The following is a 24,332-nucleotide window of genomic DNA, read 5'->3' as shown; positions in this document are numbered from 1 at the left end:
ACTTCTTAGCCTATTGAAAACTAGGTAAACAAAGCTGAACTTTATGAAGCAGAGATAGCAAGGCCTTATAAAAGAGCACTGTTGTTCATCCCTTACTTCACCCCTTATGCATACTTCACATGAAAAAGAAAATTCATCTACAAAACATTTGTGCCTGAGTAATTTTAACTGTGCCTTGTACTTGCATAAACTAAACTTCACATGCTGTTAAATTACCACTTGTGTTAGTAATGCATCTCCTTTACTTACCTTTCGGAAGTACTGCTAAGAGATTAGCATCAATATCCTTTGTGCTGTTTGCAAGTTCTTCTTTATCTTCAAGTGAGAACTCCTTCTGAAAACTGAAAGCAACATCTGTTTTACAGAACTGTGGATATTTCTGCTACAAATGAAGTAAAGCCAAGATGTAATCAATTTACTGCAAGATAGCCTAACACAGATATGCAAGAAAATATTTTCCATAGGAATGAGCTAAGAAATAACCCAAAGAAAATCAGAAAGCCAAACCTAACATAATTTGAAACTTGTTTGGAACTGACTGTGACACATTTTTGCATTAAATTACTGACTGGAGACTGCCTTCAAAATGCTATACTAAGCAATTACATTTGAAATAATCTGTATCAAATGGTTCTCCATAAATATTAAAACATATGTCATCAAATGCAGTACTGTATGTACACTCCACCTAGCAGCCTTCTGCATGACTGCCCTATTGTTACTGCACTGTTCTCTGGATTTTACATGGTTTATAATACATTAATATGAGCATCAGTCAGGTAATTTAATTTTATACTATGTATTTTCAAAACAAGAAAAATGTTCACTTAGGTGAAACAAAATATATCTTTAAATATGTCCATTAAATATACACATTTTAACTGTAAAATGTAGGTGTCATAATGGTCTAAAGTAGATACTAAACTGTCTATAGAGATTTTTTGGGAGGAAGTGTTCCTCCTTGTAAGCAAGATTTTTTTTCTCTGATTATGAAAAATAGAGAGCAAACTGCTGTATTCTGGCATTATGACTTCTAAGCTATCTCAACTGGGTATAAGAAAATTTATACTGGTCTTAAAACGTTTAGTAAATTGGGTAGACAGGTGTAACAGATAAAAATCCTCACAGTGATCCTAGGCTCTTCATTTTGCCATGGTAGTGATGTGCCCTATGATTTACTGTCATTCTGATAAGAAAAACTATGCAGTCTTACTGTTAGAAAATCCTTCCTAGGACAGATTTTAAATAGCACTTTTCCCCCAAAGTTATTTGGTTAGAAAAGAAAAAAACAGGAAAAAAAGAATTCTGTACTCATTATTTCAAAAGAACATTTCTCATTGGATAGAGTTTTAACATATAATGACTAGTAACATTTTTCATTAACTCCTATTACTATTTGTAGGTTTATCGATTATAAATAATATTCCTTTGTAGGACATTGAGGAGAGAATAAGATCCTTGAAATGACAATGAAGAAACTGGGCTGTGTCACATCCAGGCACCCTGCCACCTGCTGCAAATTGTGTCCAACAACTGCACTTATAGAAATTATTCCAGGTACTGCCAAGAAAAGCAATGTTAGTCACTACAGAAAATTGCAAATAGAAGATGAAGAGCTGCAATAAGCTGTCCATTAGAGAAAACTGTATCCTTACTGGGCAAAAACACTGTAATTGAACTAAACAAAACCCAAAATACAGTAAAAAAATAGCACAAAGCAGCCACAAGAAAATGGGTGCATGTGTCATCTGACACTGGGCAGAGACTCAGACAGTTAACAGCACGTTTGTATATGCCTAACCCCACACTGCCAATACTCATGATTCTTACTAGTTTCACAATATGTCATTTTCTTACAGACACAGCTTCTGGAGAACCCTGGGTGGAGAGATTCCCAGTTCCCACTTGAAAGCAGTTTCTACTCCTTTTGGCTGAGCATGAGTTTGAAAAATGAAAATAATATTGGCCTAAGGCTATAAACCACCCCAAATTTATTTTGTCAAATCAATTTGATTACTTAAGACAAAAGGGTCGAGGGACCCAGCTCATGACTTTTGAATATCTGTGCTTTATTTAGCAGCATCTCCACTTGCTTCCATAATGCTTGTGACAGTGCAGCACCTTAAGTTTCCATAAACATGGGACTCTGTACAGAAAAGCATTCACTCATACAGCAAAAGCCTTGTTTAAATTAATTATGCACTAACACCGACCACTATGTCTCATTCCTACATGAATTTCCAAGGGTAAAATCATACAGAATCAAGACTGGCACTAGCCTGCTGGTTCTAAAAAGAACAGGATTATTGGATTGCTTGTGGATTCCTCAACAATCCTTAAGTACTATAAACTAGTTAGGTTCACTCCAGGGAGTTCCAGGGACTCTGAAGCCAGAGATAATCAAAACTCAGTCTAAATGTCTTTTACTGGGTTTCCATCCATTCATTCTCGTGCCAGTGTTGTTATTTACCTTCCTTATTTTTTGTAACAGAAGTTACCCATATGTACTTAGCTTCCTCAAAACAGGTTCTCAGTTTCATTGATTATCTGTAAAAATGTTCTCTGCTTATTCTAGTTTTAAGTCATCTTTTTCTGCATATCATGACCAGAATTGGATAGTCTTGATTCCAGACCTGGGTCTTAGCAGTATCTTACAAAAATAGGAATGCTGGGATCTACAACACATTTGCCTTTTTATATCTATATTATATGGGCTGCTCAATCCTGTGTCAGAAACTAATATGCCAAGGTTTTGCTTTCATCAGTTGCAAGTGACAGAAAAATTTATCAGCCCCCAATGCACAACTGTGCACTTAGTGTTATTACATTACATCCTTTTTCTACTACTCCTCAAGGTCATCCAGTTCTTCCTGTATGTGAGCTCCCTCCTCCTTTGTACAGAGGGTGGCTTGCAACCTTTGCTCACTGGTAGATTTCACTAAAATTCTTTAAATAACTACAAACTTCCTAAGTTTAACCCTCACTGGGCTACACAGCATCACAGGTTATTTGCTTTGTGAAAGTCCCTTCATAGTTTTCCCTATGCCCTCATTTTCCATTTCCCTCTGGACAGACTGTCAACATCTATTTACTTGTTTATTTTTTAAAGGATTAACAATTTTCATATACTATTTAATCCACAGTTGAGGAGTTTTATCTCTTCAGAGGCTTTTTTTCCTCTCTCTAGCTAAGCTGCAGGTGGCATTGCGTGGTTTAAGTATTTGCACAAGAAAAAACCAAAAAGTTTTAATCCAATATATAATAACATTGCTTTCACACACACAGAGGATTCGGAGACAGAGCACTGCTCTGAAGGCGACAGAGTCAAGCCAAACAATTGGGTATTTATAGGCTCATATATCAAATTAGTTCTAAAAATGAAAGTAGGCATATTTAGGACATGTCACAGTATTCAGTAAGAACATTCATTAGGAATCCAAATTGAGTTGGAACAATATTAAAGCAATTCCAAATAGTAAAAAAAACCCAAAACCAAAAAACCTCCGAAAATAAAATTACAGGACACTACTCATAAGTGTTTTTTAAAAAAATAAACTCATAAGTAATTCCACACCAAGACTTCCCTTTTTCCCTTTTTTCTCAAAGAGAAATATCCATATGGCTCCCTGCTTTATTAGTTGCTCTGCTGAAGAAGGAGTTGCATCAATTCAGTTGCTTAAGTAGAGTCAGATAGTCAGACTTGAATTGCCAGATATATTGTACCTTCAAACTCATCCACAACTCTCTTCTAGAAATATCACAGCTACATCTAGTCATGTTATAAATTTAGGTGCAGATCTGAACAGATATGTTCAGTACCATGAATTTCCACACTTACCAGCTAGGCTCTGCACATTCATTATTAAAATAATTAAGGCATACAAGAGGTTCTCTAAATGAAAAAAAAAATAAATTAGAAATTTGCAAGACTTCTTTCTTAAAGTCCCTGTTAAATCTGGAACTGAAAGAGGAATTTCTCTTCCTTTCCTTGCCTGAAACATAGCCTGTGACCATGGTTCATGAAATGCAATCAACAGCAAGAGGTCCCACCAGTTTGTTTCACACAGGATTTGTGTGTGGTTTGGCCTCAGGTTCCCAACAAACTCATTATACTCTCCAGTGTTCAGGAATTCAGATGATTCCTGTTAAGACACAGGCAACAATATTTCACAATCTCAATAGTTTTTCTTAAAAAACATTGTATAATGCAGCATTAGTAGAGTACTTGACAGTCTCAGTAGTTATACTGATCTGCCAACTTCCAAAGTAAGTGTGGGTGGTATTCTATACATCAGGGATTCCAGGCTGCAAACTTCATCTGCTGCTGCTGCAGCAGCATACAGTTTCTAAATAGCTGCCCCACTAACCTAGTTACATGCCCAAAAGCAACCAGAAGTTTGATCCAAATGCCACTTGGTAACACTGACCTGCCATCCCACTTAAAGCTACAGGATATACTGAGATTTTATGATTGAAATACAAAATCCACTTGGATACCTGCCAGCTAGGTTCTTGGTGTTCACTCCTCTTTCCCTACCTCCAGGAGAATTTTCTTCCCTGGACCCTTGAGTAAAAAGTCCATTCTACAGTCATATCCTCCTCTGCTACTCTTATTTCTACTTTCCCCTACCTGCTTTCATAACACAGTGTGTCTTGTACACCTATTCTCTCCATCTCTCTACAGCACATAAGAAACAATGTGACAGGGAATCAGGTGTGCTCCAGGTGGTGTGCCTTGACTGAAAAGAAGTTTGCAAAGTGAGCCTGTGTGCTGTGTGCTGGCAGATTCCTGTGCAGCTGAGCCAACATCACAGCTGGTTGCTGGGGCAAGAGTCAGTTCCCAACGCCCTGATCTCTTCTCTGTGCCATTATGAATGGGTCCAGTAAGCACAAATGTGGACACCAAAACCAGCTGGAGCAAGGATGGGAAGAGAGAGGGAACATGATTTGCCATCTTGCTTAGCTGTATCCCCTTATTCAGGCTCGTGGAACCACGTCCTAAGAATGCAGGCACAAGGCAGCACAGCCCTGCAAGGAAACAGCAACACCACCTGTCCATTCATCTCTGCAGTGTCCTGCCTCATCTCTCTCCCCTAGATTGCTGACAAAGCTCCCTGCAAGGATGTATAATTAATTCATCCACTTCAGCCACCTTCTTTTACAGACAGGTAAGTACTCCAAGCTGGTTCACTGCTCTGTATTGTGTCCATGCCACACAAGTAAAAATGTGCACTGCAGTGGCAGGAGGCCCAGTGCAGAGTGGGACTTTTCCCTGAGCAATTCCAGCTATAGATTTTAACATTACTTAGGAGACAGTTGGTCTTTTCAATACTCGTTCAGAGCATCTGCTCTGTGCCAGAGCTTGGTCCTGTGAGAGGACCAATAATCACTTTTCCTGACAAAAGAATAAATGCAGATTCAAGCAATGACTAAGTTACTGCAACCAGTGATCTTCACCAGGCAAGACGAGCTCCACCTTACCTTAACGCTCTCTTCCGTAGGAGCAATCGTGAAGGTTTAAATCTGACTGAGTTTCCCTTGGCAAAATCTGCAAAATAGAAAAAAACACAACATTGTGAAGATGCTGTAATAAACGGGGAACTTTTGGTAAACTAGGTTGTAGCCTCCAAACATAGCCTTTCCACTGCAAAAGACTGTGCCTTTTCTCTAGGCAAACAGCACAATCTGGCATGTCCAAGATGGTGATAAACCCAAGCCTTGCAAAAATGAGTACAGACAGTAGACATCCTAAAAACATCAATGCTTTATGGAACTGCCATGTTCTACTCTTAGTATCTGTGGTGTAGTACTGCAGTCTGGGATGATCATTTTAACTTCAGTTTCCCAGCTTATAAAATGGACAGTAGACATGTTTATGATGCACTCTGCAAATGAGAAATGCTGCAAGCAGAAAGAGCCTTTTTGGCTGCAGCCTAGCATATAAAAACTGCATATTCACTGCAGAAGTCAAGAGATGTCCAGCTGAGGATATGTTGCAACAGCATTACACCATCCATGACAGACAGAAATTGCTGTCTACTGTTTGGAAGCTCCCATGTTTTTTTCTGAAAAGCCTTAGAAGTAAAGCCTTAGCTTTACTTTCACAGGGGAACACGTGTTTACACTGAGAGCAGATGCAGCCTCATTTTCAAAAAGTATGTATTACAAAGTCTCTAGGTTCCCAAACCTTTGTGAACTATAACAAGCAATGGGCAATCTCCCCACTCTCTCCCAGATTTAGCTTTTTCATTTCTGCAATCAAGTGCATCACCAGAGGGTCTAAATGATAACCAGTGGCAAAGGGTCCAGTGCTCCAAGTACCATCTCCACCTCCATCCATTCAACAACGAGGATGCTATTAAGAGACCTTAGAGAACTGCTGGCCAGGAAGCAGGGGAGCACCTGGTCAGTGACTGCTGTTGAAAAGTACATAAAGCTACTAATAACTTACTCCCAATGGAAAATTGTCTTCTGTCCCCATCTGTATTAAATCTACTACCTCAAGACCTTAAATTAATAAACAGTTGGTCACTGATACAGCAATCATTTAACTATTTCAAAGACGATCTAACTGGCAACAAAAATTTTTTGCTTATGCAGAATATTTTAAAGTCAGGGTAGAATGTCCCTTATTTTTGCAGAAAGGGTATAATGCAAGTTATAGCTGACAATATGGGTCTTAATTTAGAGAACGTATATTTTGTCTATATCTTTCAAAACTTTTTATCCTCTTTTACTTCTTTCTGCCATCTCTACAGGTATAAAGATTAAAAAAAAAGGTAAAAAAAAGTAACAAAGAATTTCAACAGCTTGATAAAGAAGCTTAAATTGTGCAAAAAAGCATTTTTTAGGCATCTGCTATAAGTCACTGCAGATTTCAAGCAGCTCTGCTAATAGCATTCTTCAACTTTAATAGGCAACTTTTTCCTGTTTTTGTTAACATTCATTTTCTCTTTCCATTAAATGGAGAATAAAGCACATAGATTACACAGAAACATCTTGCTAAACCAAAACAGAGTATTATAAGAAAAACAGTGTGAATGGTATATAAATCATTATATTTTACACTACAACATTAAAAAAAATACTCCATGCCATAAGCATCCTCTAAAAAAGGCCAGATTTACATGATTTTGAGAAGACTATGCACTAACTTTCAAAGCCCAGCTCAGTATCAGCTTAGCTAATCAGAACCAGGCATATCTTAAATTTATAGCTGTTCTACAGGATACAACCCATCCTAGAATTTTTGGCACTGAAACAGCTGTCCACCATGAAAACCACAAGCAGACCACAGAGAAATTCTGCCTACCCTAGCCAAAACGGGGGAGGGAATATGAGAAAGGAAGAAAGTAGCCTGCATTGCTTCCCTGGGAGCAGGGAGGGAGAAGGGCTGCTAAGACGGGGCACATAAGCCGGTTTGGCTCTTGCTACTCATTAAACACATTCAGTAACATCATACACACCACATTTATGCTGCCTCAAAAACATCTTAAAACTTTGCTGTATTTCACAGGGGTGAGCTCCAATTTTCCCCCACACCCTAAACACAGAAAAACCTAGCAGGCAATTATATTCTGTTACACAGTTTTGATATTTTATGTATTTCCTCCTGTTCAAATTAAACACCATGTGGGGGGGATTAAAGTCCAATAAAACTTACTTACCACAATACAGAAGTCTTAAATACAAACACAGGAGGAAAAGTAAAACAACTGTGCATCAGAAGACAATAAATATGCTCGACAAAGAAACATCAGTTTAGTAGAGTCTTATTCAATGGTTAATTTAAAGATAAAAACCCACCCTCACAGCACCTGATACACAGAAGGAAAATATTTGCAACAGCATTTTGTTCTTTCTTTTGTTGAAGAATTCTAAACATGTTCATAATCACATTAAAGAAATTTTAGGTATTTGCATTTAAAATTAAGAGTATATTCACTGAAGTGTAAATCAAACTTGCTCACAAGTTTAACCATTTGTTCAGTCTAGTTCCCCTCCCTCTTAGGTACAAGCTACCGGATAAAACCACTATCCATAATTTAACACAGAAGAAATTTCAAATGCTGAATTCAAAAAGAAAAAGTAGATGCAACCTTCCAGTGTTACTTAGTATATTTAAAGGCCCTAAGTCGGTGGCATGCTAAGCTAATTAAAAGATCCATCTAATCGGATCTTTCAAAAGTGCCCTTTAGGAAATAATGAAATAGCCTATTTGACTAACTGCATACTGATTGCTAAAGTACCTAATGCAGCTGCAGAAGATCCAGTCAAACAATATTTACACATGCATACATACATACAAGAGATTAAACACACACAAATGAACTGCATTTTCTTCTATCTACTTGGAACTCTTACCTTGCTCCTCAGAGTATTTAACATTTCCCAAATAGCTGGAGATCCAAGGATTTCTGAACATGGTTGCAGAAACAAAGGATTCGGCAAAGAGAAACTACAATAGCAGCTAATTCTCCACCAGCCACAGCCCTAGGCCTGTCTTAGCAATATCGTGTAGAGATTTTTCATAGCAGAGGACTGGAGCTGTCAGGCTATCGCGTCCCAGGGAGTACAGTAAATGCATAGCAATAGGCTGCAAGCCGGAGCAGCTCAAGCCAGTAATCAGATTACAAACAGAAATTAGGCACATGAATGCTAAAACAGATTGGGCAATGGTGATTGGGAGATTTATAATATTACCACTTCAAAGATCCAGCCAAATCACACACTATATCCCTGCAAAATGAATGCAGAACCCCTAAATCCTCGTATTATGAAAACAAGCAAACAAAAAAACCCCAACAACAACAAAACCAGAAAAAACCTCCAAGAAGAAGAATAATTCCTTCATATCTCTAATCAGGATAAACTGCAGTGCTAGCTTAAGAAAAACAGCATTCAGGCTGCCAAAAAATGGACTCTGTTAATCATATCATTATGCTTAAATGTTTTGCTTAACTATTAGTTGGAACATTTAAAACAGACAAGATTTATGGATAACATATGAGCAAAATTACTGGTGGGGGTGGGGATTAAAGAACAGACACCACAGCTCCAAATATTTTAATTCGAGACAGAAGGTGCAAAATTGCACAAAAGTACTGTCTAGCTACTTTTTTTTTATTATTAAACAGATTTGATGGATTTTGGATTGAAGAGTTGAAACCCTTTATATTTAATTTTGAAAGTCTGGAAATAATAATTTGAAATGGTGCAATAAGCCTGGCTCAGTCGCCCACACTGAACTACCTGATGGTCTAACATACACAAAGAAGCATTAAATATGTGACTTAAACAGGTCCATGCACTTAACCCCACACAAACAAATAGGGAAACCCATTAGCTTCCCTCCAACAGACTTCTCCCCTTCAAAAAGGTTTCAACTAGTATTAGTATTACAGGCCAAGAGAGTGGGGGTGGTTCAGCCTGGAGAAGAGAAGGCTCCAGGGAGACCTTATAGCACCTTCCAGTACCTAAAGAAGGTTACAAGAGAGTTGGAAAGGGACTTTTTACAAGGACCTGTAGCAATAGGACAAGGGGTAATGGCTTTAAGACGAATGAGGGTAGGTTTAGATTAGATATCAGGAAGGAATTCTTTAAGCATGGTGAGGCATTGGAACAGGTTGCCCAGAGAAGTTGTAGATGCCCCATCCTTGGAAGTGTCGAAGGCCAGTTTGGATGGGGCTTTGACAAACCTGGTCTAGTGGAAGGTGTCCCAGCTCATGGCAGGGGGGTTGGAACTAAATGATCTTTAAGGTCCCTTCCATCCCAAACAATTCTATAATTCCATGAGAAAACTTACCACAAGACTGGGGTTGACAGGACCATGAAAACATAGCCTACAAACAAAATACTGAAGTTCTTGACTCTGCTCACCTGTTTTTATGATATCTGGTACAACAGAACCCAGATCTATGCTGGAAACCTCTATGTAAAGGAAATATATAAGCAATGATGCTGTGAAAGAGAGTGCTTAACCACAAGTGAAATATATCATCTATCAAAAACCTATTAATGGTTGTTGGCTTGCCATGAATTGTATTTATCCTATTTAGGTCATCAAAACACTCTTTTTCATGCTAACAAGTTATTACAATGGATAGAAGAAAGAATATGCACTTCATCTTGTCTAATGTCCCCGCTATTTGTATTCATTTATTTATTTTTAAACATGAATAATGTTTGAGTCACCCTAACCAAAGCACCTTATATTAGTTGATCTTTCAAGAGTCAAGAGCTCTCTAGGATGAGAGTCACCCAACACAAGGAATATGACCTCAAAGCCTCTGGCTCACCAGGTAACATACTCTGTTCAGAAATATTTGGTGGTACACACCATGTTTTTTTCTTTGCCTGTAACCTTGCTACCTCTCATGTTTAATTCTAACCACTTCACAGCACTACCAATAGAACACAAATGGACACTGCTGTTCTCTCTTGACTAGCTGTGAAGGCCTCCATGTACTAGAGCCTAATATATAAAAAAAGCAGTAACAAAAACCATAATCTGTTGACATAAATTCCAAATTTGCCATTAACCTGAAAATCTGCTTTATGGCCTAAGTGTAAGTGCAGCTGTGATTAAAATACAAAACCAAGACAGTGCAGAACTAAGAAAGAAGATGCTGGTAACAGCTAATGGAGAGATTCAGGACCAGTATCTGTGTTGGTATATCAATAAGAGATGCTCTGTGCTGAAAAATCCCTTCTTTCTCAACCCTGCTTGTGTGAAGACTGTTTACTTGGTCTTGTAAATAGATGTATTATTACCTGGAGCACTTTTAAGCACCTGCAACTCATTTGATACACAGTAAGGGAAGTTTCTCTTATATAAAGTGCAGATAAATAACATTCATTTGATAAATTTCATGTCTGCAGTCTCAAGCAAGGTGGAAGGATAAGTTAGATTTGACAGTTGAGCAGATGGAATAGGTCATGGCTGCCAAGTTGTCCTACCTGTCGTTCCCTCTGCTGCAGGACTTCTGCTAGGTCCTGCTCCCCTATTGACCCGGTTTGATGACTAAACTGGTAGCAAATATTCTCTTTTATTTTTTGCAGGGTATGCTTTTCGGGATGTTCCAGAACAAAGAAAAAGGCACAAGATCTTATGACCAGGAAAGGGATCAAGGATCAACCCTCCTGGCTAACGAAGCAGGTAAGCTCAGCTCAAATGTCATCCCCATGTCTGGCAATGTCCCATACAACAGAGGACGGATATGTTTGTATTTGTGGAGGGAGGAGTCAGGCTCCCACATTCCTTTGCTATACATCATCTCCAACATTTTATCCTCAGCATCCTCCTGGTGAATGAGGTGCAGAAGGTAAAGCGCATAGAGCTGAAGAAAGATGGAAAACCTCTGGAGTGCCTTTCAGAATGTGTGATTTTTAAAGAGGTTTCTGCTTGTGCTGTTTAAATTCTACCCACAGAACACAGTAAGAAGCCAGTCTCTCCAACAGCTCTGGCTACTACCTGGGAAGAAATATTTGTGATAGGCTTTGGTGCAAGTAGGACTCCTTTTCCTACTATATACAGCTGACAAGTCAAAAATACAGAGGGTGTAGAATCAAAGAATTATTACAGAGGAAAGTAAAATATCCAATAAAAACAACATCTGTAACAAGGTCTTCACAAAAATACCTACCCATACTCTAAAGTTTGGCTTAAAGATCTCTTCATGTTAGGTTGGAAGGTGAGGCAATCAGCCATTGCTGTATGCACAGTATCTATGAATTAACATTAATATCACTGCTGTTAATATTGAAACTGTGCTACTGTGCAGAATCTGTGATCCCAGAGTTTGCTCAGTGTCAATTCAAGATGTGGGGTATGTGCTAACACTGCTTGCAATATTAAAACTCTAAAAGCTGTGAGATACTGGAGCTTTAGTATATTACACTTCACAGTGTATACTTAGTGTACTGCACTTCACAGATCATTGGGAATATTTAACCACGGTAACTGACCACTTCCCTCCCTCCTTTCCATCAATAAGGGATCACCTATTGTAAAAGCAGTCTCTGTGCTGTCCCTTAACAGCTTTGGCAGTGGAGAAAAACAGTAAGGTGTAAAAAGAGTAAGTCAGCAGAGTCAAGCAGTGGTATGAAGAAAAGAAACCTTGGATTTAGCATTGTGCTGATTGTTTGGAAACAGTAGATTTAAGAGTAAATCTTTCTCAGAGGCAAAGAAATTCATCACCAAACACTTGATGAGGAAAGGAGGAAGAGCGGTTTGTCCTTCAAAAAGATCCAGTCTCCAGGAACTAGAAGTGTGTTCAGCCAAGCTATGTTATCAAGGCTGCGTTACAAATCGGTAGTAATGTTCTTGTCCCCCTCTGCCATCATTAATTCTTGAGCATTAGCAGCCTCCAACATAAGCAAACAAAGAGAGAACAACAGTTCAGCCGTCAGAAAGGGGAGGGCAGCCCAGCGGGAAGCTAAGTTTGCAGTCAGCTGGGCAAAGAGCTCGAGGTTAAGCATGTATACATTTCAAATCTGAGGCTGCTCATGAAAGACCAGCTGGCAGTTAAACGTTGTTCTGAAGCTTCCCACAGGAAGAGAAGGAAAATATCTTCCTTTTGTCTGGCAAAACTAATCGCTCTAATCAAAGTTGGAGTTTAAACGGCTTGCAAAACGGTTCCCAACTTACAGGGCTGCCAGTCCCAAAGCACTGAGGAGTCATGAATCAGGTCCCAACAAGATCAAGCCTTTTTCCTTCCTGAATTTTGATCACTTATGAATTTATATTTAGAAGTGTTTCTCTGTGATAAGGAGAAGTAGATACTTTGTTGTGACTTGCAGTTATCATAAAAGCAAAAATCAAAAAAGCCCATGACAGCTGTTTGAAGAAAACCCAAAAATAAAATTTTAAAGAAATCAACAATGCAGAGGAAAGAAAACCCACAGCGACTGCAAAAAAACTTTCAGCAAATATGCTAGTTAGGTAAGCAAGAATCTGAGCAGCACAGAAAACTGAGATGAGCTGTATAAACAAGATGACGAAATCACATTTTCATCCACACTTCATGGGTAGAGACTTAAAGAAGCTCATGAATTTTATTCCACTGCTCTTCTTCTGGACAAGAGAAGCACCCTTGGAATAGCTGTGCCAAGATCTGAGATGCTATAGATGATTGAAGGAATGAAGGTCAGAAGATTGGGCTAAACCAGATCACTCTTTTCCATCCCTCCATCTGACCTCCACTCCCAGGCTGCGGGCTGCTTGCATACCCCACAATCCCTGTCAGTTTTTGGCATGCAGGCATGTCTTTCTGAAGGAAAGTGGCAAGGCACTCCCTTTCCTTATTTCCCCTTTTTCCCACTCTCCAGGAATTTCTGCCAAGATGTTCAAGAAATAAGTCAGCCCAAAGCTAAAATACAGGTCAAAAATCTACCAGAAGATTACTTCAATACTGCAATCACTTAACAGAAAGTTACCATCTTGAGTGATATCCAAACAGCCTTGCTTGTAAACACAGTATGTATTCTGGTTTTGTCTTCTCCATCCAAACCTCATGTATGTGGGCAAGTGATAATTTCTCATTTCTTAAATGGAGGCCATTTATATGAACTTTAAAACTAGGATAGTTTTCTGACATGGTATCATCACTCTAGTGGAAAGCAAATGTAATCCTTTTCAATAATGATCCTGGCAAGAAGATTTATGTCTGGTCAGTGAGTATGTTTTGGACAAGTCTTCAGATAAATTTCAGCGCTGCATTGTCTGTGCGGTGCACTTTGAAACAGGTCATATGCAAAGAGATCAAAAAAGCTGATTAGTAAGATTTATAAAGGGGACTGAGTTTTTTAGAACAAGATGACAGATGTCTTAGAATATGGATGGTCTTTTTGTACTGCCTATTTAGTCATGTGCTGAGGGAAAAGGGAGAACAACATATTTTGGCACACACACTAAAAAATCCCCTTCCAATCCCTAGATTACTCTTTCAGATTTGAAGAAATATCATTTGAGTCATTAATTTTAGCAGTAGACTGCTCCTAAAAGGAAATTTTGGTACCTTTCAATCTTGCAACACATTTTCAGAGTAAGGAACATGAGTCTAATGTTCCCTGACATGCCTACATCTTGTATCACTGTTTGCAAAACTGTATGGCAAGACTGTAGCATAAAAGATGTCCAAGGTTTTCCTCTTTAGGAGTAGGATCAGTCTAGAGTAGCTCCTTCAAGGAAGTTCAAGGGCCACATACCCTTTTCACACATAGTAATCAGATATGCCAGCGAGGCACATTATCCAAATTCAGTCAGACCTATTTGTCTCTGGGCCTGAAAGAGTAAGAGATGATGTCAGGCATGAACACGGCCAGGGTTAGATGGACTGAGCAAATGGCTGGAAATGAGGATAAGGCAGGAACTCATCTCCCAGCAATACGTACAATTTGAATGATTAAACAGCTCAAGGACTTTGAGGAGATATGGGTTTTTACCAAACAAAACAATATTTGAGAGCGTTTCACACCATGGCTCATTGTAAAGCAGCTGCAACTCAGATTGTAAAGGCACAGGGTTAGCCACAGCTCCATGGACATCCTCTGAAGTCACACCAGCAGCAGCAGCTTCTTCTTTACTATTGCAGTGAACAAGAGCTTTGCTGCTGGGATAACCAAGGGCCTTAACTGTTGTTGGGATACTGGTTGTAAAACGCCTGTCCTGCAAACAAACAGCTAGGGTTTTCAGGATGGGTTTCCCCATCTTCTGACACTTCTGGTGTCTACAACCAGCACAAGGCTGTGTCATTGCCCGGAGCAGCAAGTGGTCCCATGCAGTTAAGTGACACAAAAAGCCCAGCCACACTACTGAGTTTTCTCCTGTCTGCTCTTGTACACCTCTGCGCTGCTATCTCCACATGCATGTAAAAGCCCAAAAAGGGAGTCGAGACAGGCACACGCACCCCAAGGAAGAATTTATAACAACGTTCCTTGGCTCTTTGTGATAGTAGTCATCTAAGGAAAACATCAATTTTGTTTACCACTGTGATGTGACATTTCACAGGCCACATCATATCCCTGCATACTTACCTTGAAATATAACTTTTCAAGCCTCAGGCAGACAACAGCCTTGCAGACAACAAATCTGTGAGCCCAGCTCCCATCCTCTCTATAGCATGTTTCAATGCTTTCTCAGAAAATTAAATATTTAGTAAAAGAAATAAAGAAAAAAATGTATGCTCTATTCAAAAGCTGATGGTAAAGGCGGGACAGCTCAGCTACAAGTACTGTCACTGAAAATAGTGTCACTATGAAAAGGCACGTGTACCAGACCTTAATTTACATCCAGCATGGCTAAGCAAAAATTAATGAGGAAAGAAAATCTGGTTAACACAGTGATGCTGCAGTTCTGGAGCCTATTCTCTAGAGAGCAGGTTTAAATTCATAGCAGCCATGGTGTTTTTCTCTGTATTGCCCTCATTCACTCCCAAAGCCCCTGCAAAAATCACAAACATGCCCAGTGCTTGGGGGGCACCAGTCACTAACAGAAAATTAATCACAAGTCAGAACTGAGGAGCCTTCCCAGAGCTGCCCAGGAAAGCCTGCACAGCATCTGCTTGTGATGCACTTGTCTAAATCTACAGAGATTTTACTAAAGGAAAAACAGAAGTACTTTTTTGTTTTTTAAGGCTTCTTCCATGTGAAACTCAGTTTTTATGAGGTGGGTATGAAGTAACCTAGACTAGTGCTAGTCTTCACGCAGGCTGTGGGTGCCAATATTCCCCTTCTTCTGGGAGCAAGACCATTGCTTTAGCCAGTAAAAATCAGTCTTCCAATAAAGGGCATAAAAAACTTCATAAGAAGAGAGGAGAAACAAGTCCTGACGTGGAAAAAAAATAATTAATTCCCCTTAGTTCAGGTGTGCCTCTGAAAGCAGGCAGCACAAGGAATGAACACACACTTCCCAGCAAAGGCCACCACAAAGTGTTTCAGTATAGAGACTGACGGCGTGAACTGGTGTCCTGAGGTTATAACCAAGCACACAAAAAATACGTCAGGAAGAGAACTACAAGTTACTAACATTTACACAAAAAGCATTTTACTTTTTAAAGCCATCTCTTAATAGCACAATTCTTGATATTTGCCAGGCAGAGTTTCAGTCTCTCTGACAGCTGGGCTCAGGCAGCAGCAGCTCGCTGTCAGCGCCGCAGTACTGGGTCGTATCTCCCGGGGTCTGGGCTGGATCCGTTCTGGGCTGTGCGCTCTCTGCCGCCATCCAGCATGTTCTGTCCCCAGACACGGGCTCTGCAGCTTGCCTAATAAGGCCACGCGCGAGTTGACTGGCTGGCTTATAGGTCACCCAGTGTTTACCTTGCAAGCCGGCAGCGCAGCAGCAGCCGGAGCCTCCCAGCCCTCCTCAGCTCCGGGCCGCGGCTCTGCCATCCCTGCGCTCGCACAGCCACGGGACGCGCGGCAGCGCAGCGCTGCTCTGCGGCTCTCATCGCTCCTGTGCCAGAGGTTACGCTCGGCCAACACTCACAGCTGAGGAAGACACTTCAGTTTTACCACAAGCAGCACGAAACTGCAGGGAGTTCAGGTGCAGTTTCCACCACAGCACACTGTAGGGCCACTAGACTGAAAAAATAATCAGGTTTCTCACTGCATGAATTGCTTGAAAGTAGGGCAGCAGCGTGGGTATAAAAACAGCCACCTTCACAGCTCCAAGGCAGCAGACAGGTACTTGTCAAACACCAGAACCAAGAGAACTAGATGAAAGCAAGGTACAGATACTCATTTGAGCACTGCTATTTAATTATTTATTAGTCTTGATCAGCTATGGTGAGATTCACTGCAATTCAGACAGATGGCTTCAAAAGTAATGATTTACTCTCCCCAGAAATAGCTATCTGGCAAAAAGAAAAACGAACAAAACCCCTCCTTCTGCTGCATCTTCTGGGATTCAGTCTATTTTCCGCTTCACATCTCTCCTAAGGCAACTTCAAGATGCTAGATTTGGATACCACCCTATCCTCTTTCCCAGCACAGAGTCTGCCAGGAAAGCCATGAGACTGCTCTGTGGTTAGAGCTGTCAGAGGAGAGCAGTGCAGGCTGCCTCCTGCCACAGTGCTGTTGCAAGACCCCTCCAAGGGGCCACTCAGAGTGGCTTTTCCCTTCAGGTCAGTACAGACAATGAATGTCCATCCTTCATTTGACACCACCCAGTAAGGTTTAAATACCTACCTAATACTACCAGATATAATGAGGTATTTACTACATGATTCTCACAGCTAGAAAACTCTCTTGAGCTCAGGGACCAAAACCAAACTATGATTATCACCCTACTGAAATAACGAAACTACTGCAGTTATGTCCTGTTCCTGCAATGAACCTGAGGTTCACACTATTATAATTAAAAGAGATAGAATATACAGCAAATTCACTCTTAAAATAGTTCATGTTAAAAAATGCAGCTGGGAATCACACTGGCAGTTTGTAAGCTTAACAGTTATCATTTTGGGCTGAAGCTTTGCCCAGATGCAAACACAGAATTGCTGACTTTCTGCTCAAAGTCTATTCTCACCCAATATAATACAAAGAAATGGGGCACACACGTTCAAAAAAGGGCCAGTCAGACATAATTACACACAGGTAAGTCCTACATAAGCTAACTCACTTTGTGTCCAATTTGCTTAGATCAGCAGCACAGTATGCTCTTATGAACATCAATAATGAACATTGTAGGAAACAAAACAACACACTAGGAATGAGACGGACTGGTGCATGTGCATTAGACCTGTGAAGAGTTTTAGGAAGAAGTCAAGATAGCCCTGAACTATGGAAGTCAGTCATATTTCACAGACATCCAGGCTGGGCCGAGAGAAAACCTACTGGACTTGCACTACTTGCTAGTGGAAATGGGTTCACCCATTCATTTCAAGTCTCCCAGAGTACCCATGGACAAAGTACCATGGGAAGACTTTCTCCTCTTGGCTAAAAAGGAGAACCTCAATAAACTCAGGCACATCCATAGAAAAACACTGTGACACCCTCACAGGTGACTGCTGATTTGACACTGGTTAATTTAGGACCGTAGGAGTAACTGCACACTAGCAAATGCTTTCAAATGCTTTTATGCTTTCACAGTTTTAATTTTAAATAGGAGCTAATGTTACAGCTGACTTTTCCCCATTCTAACACTGTCATTTTCCATCTTTGCTCAGAGACATTAAGAATCCTAAAATGGTCTTCAGGAAGGAATTTTGGGAACAGTTTAGAAATACAGCAGTATCTCCTCCTGTGCTAAAGATGGGAGGAGGGGGAAAAAAAGTAGAATTAACATTTTTTTTAATCTGTATTCTGAATATCTTAAATGCAAAAGGATGCCTAAGTGGTAGGGAAATCACCCTCACAAAGAAGCATGGCTTTTTCATTGTTCAGGACAAAGCTCGGTTACTAGCAGAGCTATAAAGTTCTCACTGAATTCTTCAAGAACAGGGTAGAAAAATAATTTCATCAAAATCTATGCATATCAAAGGTGATGCTGAAAGAACAGAATCATAGCTCACATTGAACCTCTGCTTTAAATCAAGGCTGAAGAATGTTTTCCTTACTCAGTCCCCCACACAGGCCACCTCCTCCAGTGACCTTACAAGAATCAACTGCCACCCCAGCCCTAGGTCACACGAGAGGAAACACATCCACCACATAATCACCAGTTACGTGCTGCAGGCACACATTCACTGAGAAGACAGATGGGGTCTCAGTGAGGTAATGGGGAGGTGTTCTTCCCCTGATCCACAGATGGTCAGCTCAAGCTCAAAAGCAAAATATCATAACTTTGTTGAAATGAAATGTAGTGAACAAACTGGCTAGAAATGAGAGAACAAGGGCAGTTGCTTGGGGAGTTGAGTGATTTGTTACAGTCCAGCTTCCCCGAGCCACCTTATCAACATACAGAGAACAGCCCCCAAGGCTGGTGCAATATTGATGCCCATGTTATGGCTGGAAAGAAGTGCTCAGCCACACTGCAGCTTTTACTGACACATGGGAGGAGCTCAGCAGCACTTGTCCCAAAGTTCATGCATCTTCCCAAGACTAGAACTGCCGGCTCTACTCCTCTTAGTCTCCCAGCTCTCATCCTTGCCAATCCCCCTCTTCTGATTTTATTTCTCATGCCTTTTATGTACTTCCATCTTCCTCCTCTCCCCCATCCTATGGGTAATTCCACTGTGTTTGTGTTCTTCAGTGTTTCCAAAGGTACCTCCACTTCTCCCCTGGCTCTTCTCCAACTCCAACTGCAAATTCTCCCATTAGAGACCCAGTCTCCTCACTGGCTCTCTTTACCCACTCCACTCCATCCCCTCCACAAACCCGGCCACCTTCTTTAGCAGAGTTTTGTTTTCCTTCTCTAGGAGATTTTGGTAATGGTCTGTCCAACCTAGCAGACTTGATACTTACTCTCCCCTTTACTAGGAGAGAACCACTCATGGGAAACTAAGAAGGTGTATTTGTGAGAGCTGAACCAACTGGAGCACACAAAGCTTAACTTCAGCAGCACACTGGAGAAGGCCAACAACCACAAGGTCATAGTGTAAAAGCATGCTGATAGTCTTGGACATTTTTTTCTTGCAGGTAAATTCCCTTCATCAGTCAACTTGTTTGTCCCATGAATAGCGTCAAAGGAATGCTGTGCTGTCTGAAGAGAGGCATTAAGCATGTGTAATGGAAAGAGACATCCCTTAAAAGAGAAAAAAGACAGGCAGCTTCAACAAATCAGAGTTGGAAAGAACAGACTCCCTAGATGTCTTCATGGTCATTGTTATTACAGTAATACACCAACAACCAGTTACAGAAAAGGTGCTGGACTAGGTCCTTGCAAGGCAAGGAAAAAATACCTTGCCTTGCAAGGTATTTGTCTAAGAGCAAGGCAAAACCACTGCTGAGAAATAGTGCATGGTCTTCAAAATCACAGACATGCACAGTACAGTGCTCTTAGCCAGCAGAGCACAGCTGGACACGGCCCTGTGCCAGGTGATGCTCCAGAATGCTCAGTCCTTAGGGCCCTGTCACGTGTGAAGACAGCCTGGTGTTTAGCTGATATTCTGCAAGCTCTGATGAGGCAGCAGCATGTTCAGCTGCCACAGGGAGCACAGAGCTCAGGAGGGGCTGCAAAACCCAGGAGGGAAACAGGATAAGTTCTGCAGCAAGACTTCTCTTTGCCATCCACACTGCATTGACTCCAAACCCAGGATCTTGTAGTTCTCAGGAGAAAGAAGATATTGCAAGCCTTGGGGAGTTTGGGGGTACCTGGACCCTAAGAAGCTTCATTTTTAAAATGCCCCATCATCCTCACAGGCACTGTAAAGGGTGGAACCACAGTTTGTGATCCAAGCAAGTGAACAATACACGGCAGGTGCACATGAGCTTCAGCACCTTAAGAGAGCATGTGCTGCACAGATACACAAGAAATTCCTAGTTTATTGTTAGCACCAGTGTTCTGCTCACAGAGTCTACAGAAAGGTATTCTTATGGTATGAAAATAGTCCTTCTTCCCACAGCAGGGAGCCATTTGAGAACTTCATTTCAGCACATCAGCATTACTGGCATATTTACTATAAAGTTTTATATCAAAACTCCACAGGAAGTTGTTGAAGTCCAAGCAAGATGTGTGCTTGCCTCACTGCTTTTCTATATTTGACCTGATTTTTAAGTGCTAATGGAAGAATTCAATAAAATACAGCAGTAGAAGAGTTAAGTAATCCAGCAGCTTCTCTAAATACATGATTTACCAATTTGTATTGCAGTTCAGCATACACATAGCTTGCTTTGACTTAAAAAATCAAGTTCATAAATAGTCAAGTAAACAAACAAACAAAAAAAACCAAAACCAAGCTCAGCGAAGGCTACATTTCAAGACATTTGAACTATTTTGTAAGTATACTGTTTGCCAGTGGTTGTAAGTCAAATTACAGCAGTATTTCAAACTGCCATGGAAAGTATGCCTGCATTAAAATTCAGCACAAGAAACTTAAACATCCTGACAGCATGTGGCCGTGCATGTGAAAAGCATGTGGCCGTGATCACTGTGAAAAGCTGCAACATTTTCTTGAGCTCTTTGTTTTCATTTCCTGGGAAGTTTGAAACTTCAGTAAGTAATCAACAGCTTATACCCAAAGTCTAGATGTAAAGTCAGCACAGACTGGAGTAAGTCCAGGAGTTTCATTAGCTCACAATATGGAGTAAAAGAATGGAATCCTATCCAAGGAGATCTGGAGCACTAGAATGCTATTTAATGAATGCTGAACTGGAGGCTTGTTCCTAGTGAAGACACTATATAAGAATTTCACTTGGAAAGCATAATTTAATTTTTATAGTCAAATTCTCACTTTCTTCACTCAAAGGTATGTGTGCATATGTGTGAAAGTAAACTATTAAACAATTTGGCATGTGTAAGTTCTCAAGTAGTTTCTTTTTTTTTGGCCAAGTATTACCATTATTTCTTGCCAGTCTTTATGAAGAACAGTGTGAGACCATCCAGCTTCTAATATTTCAAGAGTCTGTGGGTGTGTAAAACACACCTGCATAGAAATTGGATTTCAGAGGAAAAAAGTTTGTTTGTTTGTTTGGGTTTTTTTAGTTTTTTTTAATCCATTGATTATAAGAAAATTCTATATCAGAATAAACACACAACTCACCTATCCTATCTTTTTGTCTTGTAATTGGGAAGCAAAGAAAAGTGAAAGTCAGGCAGCCTGGTAAGTAACCCTGAAAAATTACTTCCAAACACAGAGAGGCAGGGAAGAGAAAGGAGTAGACGGAGATGAATCAGCGCCAGGAATTCCAGAAATCTACATTTACTGTAGAGCACTGTCTTGTTTTATTTCAAAAGTCAAGCAATTGTTTCTCTGTATAAGTCATAAATTGTTAGTTGTAGTGCTTTTTTTTTCGAATGGATGAACACCAAGGGTGTTCCACAGCCACTACTTTGTGGAAAATATCTTAACAGGAAGATCCAATAACGAACATTGTTAAACACTGTAATAAATCTATCCCTCACTACAGAAAAATAAAAGTAACATTTTACTTTTATTTCCTTATGTAAAGGGCTTAATTGTTTCAGTTCATACACTTTTTTCCCCTTTAATATCTCATATTGTGAGAAAAATCAATAATAATCAGTTTTTAAGTTTGGAGAATGCAGCAGGCCTTTTGCATCCTTTCAGTTACCCCAACTAAGAGATAGGGGTTGAAAAAGAACTCAGAACAGATTTGGGGTCCAGTTTTGTCAGAATAATATATAGTTAATCCATTTCCATCTTCTGAATTTGCTACAAATAAGTTTTTTCCCCTTCCTATTTTTAATCCCATCAAGTGTTATGCCATTTAATTCTTTCTCTTTCCAAGCACTGGTAGTATAAATGAATCAGTTGGAGTCCTATAAATACTCTTATTTCAACTTTTTAGAACATGCTGGCTACCTCCGCCATAAATAAAAGCTACTTACACAACAGGCAGCCAATATACAAAGCCCATATCTGTTAGAACTGAGACATCTCACTCCATTAAGCTCCAGTTAGATTAAAGTTTTTCTATAACTTGTTCCACACCAAATGTCAGCCTAATGCTTCTACTTTTTGGTCAAATACTAAACCAATATATTATTTTTATCTTCTAATATTACCTTCCCTATGAGCTTGCTACACAGAGGCCATACTCAATACAGCCAGTGCCTCAAGACCAGTCTTAAGGTGACCTGGTGTCCAGCTTAGGTTTTCGGGAAATGTCATGAAGGGCATTCACAATTAATTACAGGTAAATTCTCAAAGAATTTGAGAGCAAAACACAAAAACCTTAGCTCCAATACTACCCATGTGACTGAAGACTTATGTGACTCAAGTACCATGTGAAAGAGATATTTTAACATTAATCTTTGGAAGTTTCCATAAAACTACCCTGAAGGAAGCCAAGACACAGATATGCCATATCCTACAACATCAAGGATCATAGAAGATGCTGCAGTCTCTCAATCCATCCCACTTGCTATGTAATTCCTCCCAATACATGATAACTTTTTTCAAATTATTGGTTCAGCAGGTTGGAGGAAGCTGACTTCTGGCAGAGGAAGACAAATGCTAGCACAGCTACCCCCCTTCCTGGCAAGTAATTTATCTGAATTAGATTAAGCTTTTCTGACCTCCTCCACCTACCCAGAGCTCGGGTTAAATGCAAGACTTACCTATCCAGCCCCTCAGTACTAACAGGACACAGCTGAGTAAACAACTCTGCCCTGTTAACACAGAGCAGTTGGGACTCAGAAAAACGAGCAGGCTGGTTCCCCGGACTCCTGACACCACTGCAACAGCATCAATCGTTTTGAGCATTATAATTGATACTGAAAGTCAGTTTTCCATGATAAAGGCAGATACCACAACTGTAAAAGCAACTGCTAATATACAAAGGGGTTAATTTAGAGGGCATTTGTACAGACAGCCCATCAAACATAACTAAGAAGCCAGATGAGCAAGTTAGAAGATAATTATTTCTACTTTAACATGTTTAATCTGACATTGCTTTAACTATCATATTAATCAATTTAGGATACAGCAGTACAGAAAAATAATGAAAAACATTTTCTAAAGAGCATCAAACAGTTCTCCTCTGCTGTCCACAGTGTACAGTCCAATACACGTTGTCAGTGAGTGTCATCAAATCCACATTGATAGCACAGCCTAATTCAAAGCTTAGAAACAGCACATTGCCAACTCTGTTAGCAGCACAAGTAAAGCATCAATCATTCTACAAAGCCCTGAAACTTTTTTTTTAAATATTTCAACTCCAAATTTGGCTTCTGCTTGAGGAAAAGAATAGATAAAAAAATGTATTAGAAAAAAGATAGATAAAAAAAGCATTCAGGGCTTCTTGTTAGAATAGATTTGATCATACTTTAGAAGTAAATACTTTATGTTTTTAAAAACAAATAAACAATAAAGGGTTGTGGGTTTTTTTGGTTTTTTGTTTTTTTTTTTCTTTCTGCCATTACCTTTAGAAATATTAGCTGAGTACTAGGTAACTTCTTAAGTTAGTGTAGGCTAAGGATGACAACCAACTGACAAAAAATGCCTGAAACTAGATTTGCCTGATAAAGTTCCTTTTGTTAAACCCAACAATTTGTCCATAAATGACTGATGTGGCAATCTTGATTCTCAAAAATACTACAAAAATAAAACCTCCAAAGAGAAGACACACTACTAAAATTTCCCAGTTGTCCTATAGATACTGAGAACAGCCATGAGCTCATCAGGTACTGTTTTTATAGCCTTCCACTGTTTAAATGGTTTTAAACTCCTTATTTCTTTCTCCAGTATAACAATTATCTTCTCACACTC

The 24,332-nt window shown here is 39.8% G+C and overlaps 1 protein-coding gene across 7 annotated transcripts in view; it reads right to left on the bottom strand.

Moving 5' to 3' along the window:
- SVIL (supervillin) overlaps positions 1–24,332 on the bottom strand; it is a 108,100-nt gene that overhangs the window by 61,155 nt on the left and 22,613 nt on the right. For 2 of the 7 annotated variants that reach the window (XM_018075309.3, XM_018075314.3), the window contains exons 1-3: positions 8,365–8,504; positions 5,482–5,548; positions 250–341 (exon numbers count right to left, since the gene is read on the bottom strand). In XM_018075309.3, the coding sequence (XP_017930798.2) occupies positions 250–341; positions 5,482–5,548; positions 8,365–8,425 (220 nt within the window). In that variant the 5' untranslated portion in view covers positions 8,426–8,504. Of the gene's footprint in view, positions 1–249; positions 342–5,481; positions 5,549–8,364; positions 8,507–24,332 lie in introns of those variants that run through there. The other 5 variants (XM_018075312.3, XM_018075311.3, XM_018075310.3 and 2 more) reach the window with 4 other exon arrangements.

This window comes from Manacus vitellinus, unplaced genomic scaffold, assembly GCF_001715985.3.
Source record: "Manacus vitellinus isolate BGI_N305 unplaced genomic scaffold, ASM171598v3 scaffold_3_pilon, whole genome shotgun sequence".
Lineage (NCBI taxonomy): Eukaryota > Metazoa > Chordata > Aves > Passeriformes > Pipridae > Manacus > Manacus vitellinus.
This window is presented reverse-complemented; position numbering and strand designations above follow the sequence as displayed.